The sequence below is a fragment of the Ruditapes philippinarum genome, unplaced genomic scaffold, assembly GCF_026571515.1.
Source record: "Ruditapes philippinarum isolate M1 unplaced genomic scaffold, ASM2657151v2 ctg15627_1_1_1_1, whole genome shotgun sequence".
Taxonomy (NCBI): Eukaryota; Metazoa; Mollusca; class Bivalvia; order Venerida; family Veneridae; genus Ruditapes; species Ruditapes philippinarum.
This window is the reverse complement of record NW_026853146.1, coordinates 2789-12606: the sequence shown is the minus strand read 5'-3', so window position 1 is coordinate 12606 and position 9818 is coordinate 2789. Positions and strand designations below refer to the sequence as shown.

General features: G+C 30.9%; 1 protein-coding gene across 1 annotated transcript; it reads right to left on the bottom strand.

The window, feature by feature from the left end:
- Nucleotides 1-1780: 1780 nt before the first annotated feature.
- Nucleotides 1781-9293, bottom strand: LOC132734954 (protein-cysteine N-palmitoyltransferase HHAT-like; the record flags this gene model as incomplete). Its single annotated transcript, XM_060721850.1, is given in 5 exon segments — nucleotides 1781-1816; nucleotides 3259-3581; nucleotides 4069-4259; nucleotides 5356-5491; nucleotides 9239-9293. Coding segments are annotated over 5 exon segments (741 nt in total), but the record flags the coding sequence as incomplete, so codon positions are not given.
- Nucleotides 9294-9818: the final 525 nt, after the last annotated feature.

Sequence of the window (9818 nt, the reverse complement as noted above, 5' to 3'; positions counted from 1 at the left end):
TTCCGATTGCACGTGTAGAAAGATGCTTCTCATAAACCGAGCGTTTTTGCGGAATGATGTTAAGCACTTGATTTATTGCCATCACCAGTGTTCTAGATCCAGTTTCAAAACACTGGTGATGGCAATAAATCAAGTGCTTAACATCATAGAAAATAACGTACCTATGGAATAATACTCACGGACATGCACCGGACACGGATCACGGATGCAGGTCACGGATCGCGTACCAATGGAATAGCGGCCTAAAACCGTTTATTATTTTAAGAGAAAAGTTCAAAAATATGTATTGATTGAAAATGGATCTGTGCAGACCTTCATCAGACAATACTGAAGTATCAGCTGATCTAGAACGGTACTTGCCGCACGCATAGATTCAATCCCCACCCACCAAGATCAGCCAGTACTTCTGTCTTGTCTGATCTTGGTCTGCACTGGCAGCATGGGAAGATTCAGTCCCTACCAGCAGGTTAAGGGTAAGGCTAAGGCTAAAGTCTCAAGCACAACATCATTGTCAAACCTTCATTTTTCCCCCAAGTTGTCTTGGTTTTTTTTCCATTTAAACCCATGATGTTTATTACATGAAAATGTCAAACATAATTAGTGGATAAAAGTTCTTCAAACAGAAATAGAATAAATATAGAAGCAATCTGAAACCTTAATCTTCAGTCAATCACCAGAAAATTGCCTATCTCCGTGACAACAAAAGCCTGCTTATAGGAAAAAAATTGGAACAATGGATAACCGGATAACCTAATAAAAATGTGTAATAAGGTAGCTAAAATTACCGCTGAAATAGGATTCTCTCTGTACATGATTATTAAGTATGAGACATTTATAGAAATCAAATATTTGTAGCTTAATTACAAATCAGTGACCAATAAAATTAATGGCTATACATTCTAACGTTATAATTTACGAGTCAGAGACTGAAAAAAAGTGTTTGAGCACCACACTAAATACTGTATTTGTATTTCTGTATATACTGGACAAGGCGGTTGAAAGATTAAATGCTAAACTCTCAGCTTTTTACCAAACTACATGAACTTTAAAACATCTTATTCATCTCTTCACAATGATTTGTACAAGATAATTATACGATAAAATGAAAAATGTAAGAATCAGATAAAAACGCGATATTTTTCTACTCTGTGATCCTGATTTCAGCAAGCATCTATACATACTGCTGCAACACTGTAGTGAGTTAAATACATAACTTATATAGAATGCATTTAAACATTGTACTAGGACAATAAAGCTTGACCATGTCATCACCAGTACAAGTCATTGTATATACCATAGCTTTGTTTGTTTCTTTTGTCTGGTTTTTACAACAATTTCAACACTATTTTGGTCATACCATTTAGTGGTCAGTACACCAAACAAGCTTACCTGGTATACTTACCAGTTATTACCAATTTCTCTGCAAGTGACCAACTACTTATCCCAAATAAATTCTGAAAGACAAATGACTATTAGACTCAAATATCCGGGATAAATACACCTTATCCCGAGGATCAAACCATTGACCCCAGGCCCCGAGGTTTTAAAACTTTAATCTGAGTTGTGTCGCAAATCCCAGGATTTTCATTGGTTCAATATACATTCTGTGTTGGTTTCTGACCAATCAAATACCTGAGATCTGAGTTTATGCTCATTTATTTATAACCTCGGATCCTGGATGACAAATCCAATGCTCTCCCTTATAATTGATAAGTAAACAACATACTATAATATAATGTAGTAACAGAACTAGAACTGATTGCATCTATTAAAAACTCACCTTTTCAAAAAGCTGTATAAACCTTTGTCAAAACATCTAAAAAAGATAAGTAATAGCAACTGTATAAGTAAATAATACTATAATCCCAATGTTCAAACAAATCTAATAATTCAACCATTAAGCAGTTATTTCTACATAAATAGAGGATATTTAAGTTTTTTTCTAATTCAGCCAATACACAGAATGTTAAAGGGGAAGTCTTTTTAATTGTAATGTCAAATGTTTTAAGAGAAAACAATTATATAATACACAGAAAATTCAAGATTTTTCTACAAATATAGAATATATTCTCATCAAGTGGTATGAAAATAATTTATATTTCATGAGTGGCATTAGCTACGAGTGAAACATGATAAATTTCATACCATAAGATGAAAATAAATAATTCCGTAAGCCTTTAATCCTTCATAATGAAGATATTTCTTTGAAGTACCTAAATAACCCAGTTCATCATTAGTAATAATGAGACACTGATAATTCATAGACCAAAATGGAATGTTATTTTCCTATCAAATAATATAATTGTTTTTCAGATCAGCTTTACATCTATATTGGATTATATTGGCACCAGATGATTTTTATTTAATCCCAATATTTCATCAGACATTGTCTTAACTGTACTTAATAATATTTTGCTGGATTTTGTGAAACATGTGTGGTTGCATGGTTGGGAGGTTAACACCTTGGACTAGTATTCTGAGGATTGCTGGCGGCGTAGGTTCAAATGCCTTTGTTTCCTTAAGCAAGAAACTTTACACTCAATGCTAAGTACTGGTTTGAAAATGTTCCAGGAATGGATTTGAGTGTTTCAATAAGTTTTAAGCTTCCAACAAAATCAAACTAAAATAAATTTGTATAAACTAAACATGTACACATATACTCATTTGATCAATATTGATATATATTTGTAGCAAATCTTGTAATTTTGCGTTAGTTTAAATCAAACCATTTGTATACAGCTATATAATTATCTACTGTTAGTAGTTTTTTAATTTTTATTTTTAACATTAATTATAATTCCAAAATACTTTTATGAAAGAAATACATGTATATTTGAATATTTCCTTAAGAGTGAAGTTTGCATGCATGAAATCATTGCTAAACAGTTATATAACTCCTTTTAAAATAGCACTAAAATATTTTGCACTGTAATGTTTTATTCTGTTAACATACAATATTCATGTGATTTAATATCAGAAATTCTATGTTACAACTTTTTGAGAATCGATCCTAAGATTATGTAAACAACATACATGTACATTGTAAATTTACCATATATAAATCTTAAAACAATATTTTACTCAATATAGCTCTATACCCTTAAAGTATCCATATAAGTCAACCTTGAACCATTTATAAGCATAGGAAAGCAATGCAATTTAAAGTCAACCTTGAAACATTTTGAAACATAATGTTAAGATTTTATTAATACTTCAGTACAAATCGACATAAAAGATTTCAGAAAAATTTGGACTCACTTCCACATGTCCGAGTACAGATATATATAGGAGATGCAGTTGGGTGGGTCTGGTGGATTCAAATAATCGAACTTTGCTATGGTGCCGGGTAGTCCAAACATGACTAGGTATTTCACCATAAAGAACTGTCCATGACTGTAGCCTAAACCTGCCAGCGAGAACAGCGACACTGACCGCAGGACGGCCGTGTTGTGTTGTAATGCGTTGAAGTACAAGAAATGTAGAAGGAACTCGTTAAACATCGCCCAGAAACAAATGCGAAACAGATGTAGCGTCTGCAATTTCAGGTGTGGTCTGGGATTTTCTGGTATTGGAGAATTCATCTGAAAATCAAAGCATATTGATGGATAATATCTTTTTTGATATCAAAGGGAGGAAACCCTGATGGAATATTAAAAAGAACAAAGTAAGGTTATCTAAATAATCATTATTATTTATGTAAAAGATCAAGGGAGGTTATCAGAAATACGTTCCCGGAAAGAAATCAAAATTCATCACTTCTCTGCTCAATACATAGTATCTAATGATCATTATAGTAATTTTGTCACTTTAACTTGGCCAGGGTCTCCTTGCTTTCTTTTATTAAATGGAAAACCTCTAAAGTACATTAATATCCAACGTTTCTCAAGAACAAAATATTCTGAAAAGAGTAATTATATTTTATAATGATATGTTCTCATTTATTCATTATTCAGACTCTACCAATGTGACCAGTACAGACCAAGATCAGCCTACAGTAGTACTATTTACGCTGTCTAATGTATGTTATAAATATCTCTGAAAACTTATAGGTAATTTTTTTCAGCTTACCTGTTCTTTATAGAGATTATATGTCAGTATAGGTCCAGTGAAATACAAGGGGAGATAAAATACATAAGACAGAAAGTCAATGAAGCTGTAGCCCACTGCTTCTTTCCCTTCCTTAGTCTGGTTCCCTGATCCTTGTTCATGAATGGTCCCCGGCTGCTTCCTCTCTTTGTACATGTCAGTATTCTGGCTTTCTGTATGTAATAGAAGTATAAAATGGCATCAAAATTTAAAAAAAAAATGTATTAAATATTCAACATCATGTATGATATATATACAACTTATGTGAAGCAACATCTTTTGGGATGTTGCTCTTGAGAGGCTACATTAAGGGAAAAATTAGATACTAATTGTTGTAAAGAACTTCTTGCTCTCCAGAGGGCAATTCTGCAGAGGTTACAATGTATTACAAACCATAAATTAACAAAAAGCAGATCCCTATAACAGTCATCTGGGAAAATCAGTTAGTTGTTTAAAGATCCTGTATGTTGTAATTAAGGTTGTTACCACACTGAAGTGAAATTTTATATAATTATGTATATAATTATGCTTCTAAAACAATTTTCAAACATCGAAGAATATGTAAAATATGTACTGCACATATTGCCCACATTATATGTAATCATTAAAATCTCTTATTAAAAAATTTGACTTAGACTTTATAAAAAAAAAAAATTTCTATTTACCTCCCTTTATTAACATGAAATGTAAATTTGGTAATATCTTTACAAATAATGCCTTTGGAACTTACAATATTGATAAATCTTCATTTGAGCATTATATTTATGATATAAAACCATAAAAAATTGACTCGCAGGATCTTTAAAGTATAATAGAAAGCAAAGCTGATAAAGTTTTGTAATAGATCACTAAATCTTAACAATATGAAATACTGGTCAAGCTGTATTTCTATTTAGACTGAAAAACTTCAATCTTATTCTTAACCAAAGAGAAAATATTTAGGTCTAAATTTCGAAGAGTTTTTTAATTTTGTAAAAGCCTAAAATGGCATATAAAATATACTTATTTTCAACCATAAAAAAGAAACCTGACTTATAAATTCAGCCAAGACTTTAGTGTCAACTATTGCTTATTGTAGCTCGACTGCGATGAAAGACTAACTTTATTTGAACCACTCTCTTGAGTCACTGTCTGGAATATACCAGTACTGGTTTTAACCTTAGCCAGTACTGGTGTCATATGAGCTTACATGGTTCTAAACAACAGAGGGCTCAAACTAACTATCCCTAGGTTACGCGGTAGATACTAAAACCACTAGGCCAATTTTACCTTGAGCTGCTTGTTGTTCTTGATAATTCCAACATTTCTCAAGGCAGAAACTTGTACATCTAATGTTGATTAGAGCTATTGTAAACATGAGGAAATAATACCAAGTCTCTTCCTCATCATCATCTATCAGTGATTTCTGAAACAACATTAGGGAATGGACACCATGTTATTTTGGATATGTTATTATAATAGAACTGTTCAAAAGTATTTCAAAACTCACCTTGGAAGACTAATGGTAATTCAAATTCATTATGTTCATACAGAATTTATTTTTGTTCCAATGTGTTGGAAGCTATAAGCTTATTGAAACACTCTGAAATCTGTTCATGGAACCAACTACATTTTGTAGCACTGAGCTATCAGTGCACAGTTTCTTATTCAAGGATAAGCATTGGAATGCATCTAATGGGGTTTGAACCCATGCAGCCAGCAATCCTTACATAACTAAACTGACGTGTTAACCACTGAGCCAAGTTGGCAGACTCATTCTTACTTAATATTAGCTTTAACTTGAATCCTTTTTTTTCAAATTTTTGATAATGATTAAATCTGAGTGCTGTAAATTAAAATTTTTACAAAAGTATTTGGTTTAAACATATTTATTTTAGCTTGATTGCGAAACAAGTTCTTGCAACTTATATTAATCACTTTCGAGTCCGCTTCCTGGAACCAACCAGTACTGGTGTCAAAAAGTATTTGAATCACTTCTTGATTTGGAAGAGTAATCAGTTATTTAAATCCACTAACCCATTTTGCATTGACAATCTGTGGTTTCATTGTATGATATGATATAGAACATTCTATCAGACTATACAATGTAATAGTCCCTATCCCATTAAAATCATAATTATCCTGACACTCCTTCATAACATAGAGTAACAAGAGCCACCGCCGGGCGGGGGCAACGCTCGACTTTTTTCTTTTTCTAAACGCAAACATAGAAAGGTTTGAACATATATTAACGCTTCCTTTTTATAAATTTAGTTGGTCTGTCTTGTCACATTAGTTTTCTTTATGTATTTTGTATATATATGAATAGAAACATTAAGCATATTTCTAAAAATAGCAACAGTACGCAATTTCTTAAAATAGCAACATGACGCAATTTCTCAATATAGAAAAAATGACGCAATTTCTAAAAATACAAAAAATGACATAATGTCTAAAAATAAAAAAGTGATGCAATTTCTAAAAATAGCAACAATGATGCAATTTCTAAAAATAGAAAAATTGACGCAATTTCTAAAAAAATAAAAAATGAAACAATTTCTAAAAAAAGAAAAAAATGACGCAATTTCTAAAATTACTAAAAAATAGAAATTATGACGCAATATCTAAAAATAGAAATTATGACGCAATTTCTAAAAGTAGAAAAAATGACGCAAGCACCAATGACGCAATTTCTAAAAATAGAAATTATGACGCAATTTCTAAAAATAGAAATTATGACGCAATTTCTAAAAATAGAAAAAATGACGCAATTTCTAAAAGTAGAAAAAATGACGCAATTTCTAAAAATAGCACCAATGACGCAATTTCTAAAAATAGAAATTATGACGCAATTTCTAAAATTATAAAAATGACGCAATTTCTAAAAATAGCACCAATGACGCAATTTCTAAAAATAGAAATTATGACGCAATTTCTAAAAATAGAAATTATGACGCAATTTCAAAATGTAGAAAAAATGACACAATCTCTAAAATAAGAAACAATGACGCATTTTCTAAAAATAGCACCAATGACACAATTTCTAAAAATAGCACCAATGATGCAATTTCTAAACATAGAAATTATGACGCAATTTCTAAAAATAGAAATTATGACGCAATTTCTAAAAATAGAAATTATGACGCAATTTCTAAAAATAGAAAAAATGACACAATCTCTAAAATTAGAAACAATGACGCATTTTCTAAAAATAGCAACAATGACGCAATTTCTAAAAATAGCACCAATGATGCAATTTCTAAAAATAGAAATTATGACGCAATTTCTAAAAATAGAAAAAATGATGCAATCTCTAAAAATACTAAAAATAGAAATTATGACACATTTTCTAAAAATAGAAAAAATGACGCAATATCTTAAAATAGCACCAATGACGCAATTTCTTTAAATAGCAACAATGACGCAATTTCTAAAAATAGAAATTATGACACAATTTCTAAAAATAGAAAAAATGATGCAATCTCTAAAAATACTAAAAATAGAAATTATGACGCAATATCTAAAAATAGAAAAAATGATGCAATTTCTAAAAATAGAAATTATGACGCAATTTCTAAAAATAGAAAAAATGATGCAATCTCTAAAAATAGAAACAATGACGCATTTCTATAAAAAAAAAAAACAATGACCCAATTTCTCTAAATAGAAACAATGACGCAATTCTATAAATAGAAACAATGCCGCAATTCTATAAATAGAAACAATGACACAATTTTAGTTATTGTTGTTGTTGTTGTAAATATATATATATAGACACACACACACCAATAAATATTTAAATATGGTCATTTAATGATTTAATGCACAAATCTGAGAAAATTCAGCAATTTAACCTTCAAGGTCAAGGTCATTTAAGAGCCCAAGCAAAGTTGGGTTTGATAAACAACAAGGTCTGGTCCTTAAGAATGTTCTCTTATAATATGAAGTTGATCCCTTCAGTAATAGCAAAGTTACAGTCAGTGACCGCCAAAACAACGAAAATTTCAATAATTTGACCTTCAAAGACAATGTCATTAATGTGTGAAGGTCAAGGTCTTTCGGTATATCTTTAACAGTAATCTTTGAAGATTATTATGTTCTAGTTTCAGGACAATCCATTCAAAAATAACAAACTTACAGCCAATAAAAGCCAAAAAAATGAAAATTTCAATAATTTGACCTTCAAAGTCAAGGTCATTTATGAGTGAAGGTCAAGGTCTGGCTGCTTATTTTTAAGGGATATCCTTAAAGATTATTATGTTCAAGTTTGAAAACAATCCATTCAAAAATAACAAAGTTACAGCCAATAACAGCATGAACAAGCAAAAATTGGACTTTTAACCTTGAAGGTCAAGGTCATTTATGGATGAAGGTCAAGGTTAGTGTGGTCTACTGAAAGGTCTTGTCCCAAGGGTTGTTGTGGCCAAGTATGAAGACAATACACAAAGAAATAAAAAAGTAATGATCCAGGTACAAGTTTTCGGACGGCAACGGCAACGGCAACGGCAACGCCGACCTGACTGTAGCAATACCTCTATTTTTTTTTCAAAAAAAAAAGTCGAGCTAATAAAGCAAAAATGCTGATCTGATTTTAATGATATTGTAACAGTCATTACATTCAATTTGTTAGCAAATGAACAGTAAATTAACAAAAGTTACCTCCCTTAGACCATTTTTTACAAGTAAACAGTAAAAACTTATAGTCTACTAGTTGATGTAATGCTCAATTTGAAATATCATTTAGTTTTTATCATACATGAACATGTAAATTTGTATTGTTACTGTGATGTATCTAAATTTGTGATACTCACAAAAAATACTTATATCTTAAGGACCCCAATGGAAATAAAAGTTGGTTTTAACTCTTTTGTGTGTGGTATCCTTGACATATAAAGGCTATTTTTAAATTTATGCATCTTGTATCATTCTGTTTTTTTTTCTTATGTTTTCATGATGTGCCATGTTATTTTTGTATATTGAAATAAATCTGTATCTATCTAAATGGCATCACTTTAAACCAGTCTACTTTGCACTGGTGTATTTACTAAAGTGTATAAAGTAATATATTTGCTGAAAGTGGATTGTGAAGTTAATCAATGTATGTCAAATTTACACTTTTTCAACACATGTAAATGATTTCTTATCCAAATATGTAACTATCTTAATAACTTACCATCATAGAAATAAATGGTTCAAAGTTCAAGGTCGTGAGAGCACAAAGGGCAACAAACCAACCATGTCAATTTGGTGTTTCCAGTAAGTGACACTACGTACATCAGAGTGCAATGTGCTAAATACAGAACCAGTGGTAGGAAGCCACCCAAATAACTGATGCAGATCAGTGAAAATACCAAAAACACATACTTCCTGTTCTGAAAATAGGTTAAAAAATAAAAATTATATCTATGAGCTGGAAAATAATGTGGGAGACACATGCTATCTACAGCTAAAACTTTGTCATCAAAATACATTGTATGTTAAAATGGTACCAGTCTTTGTACATGTAAGCTCCTTGCTGATGATTTTTTTACCCTAATAATACATCAATACACTTGAGTAATGCAATACAAACTCTACAGCTCAGCAATACCCACTGGGTGATAAAGATTTTGGTTGTTGCACACAAATGTTGATTTAGACAAGTTAAATTTATTATGAATTTTAAATTCTTTCAAATGGGAAGAAATTATACTGTTGTTGAAAAGAGATTATTGCATTACAGAGAATCACTCTGAAGATGTTGAACTGTAATT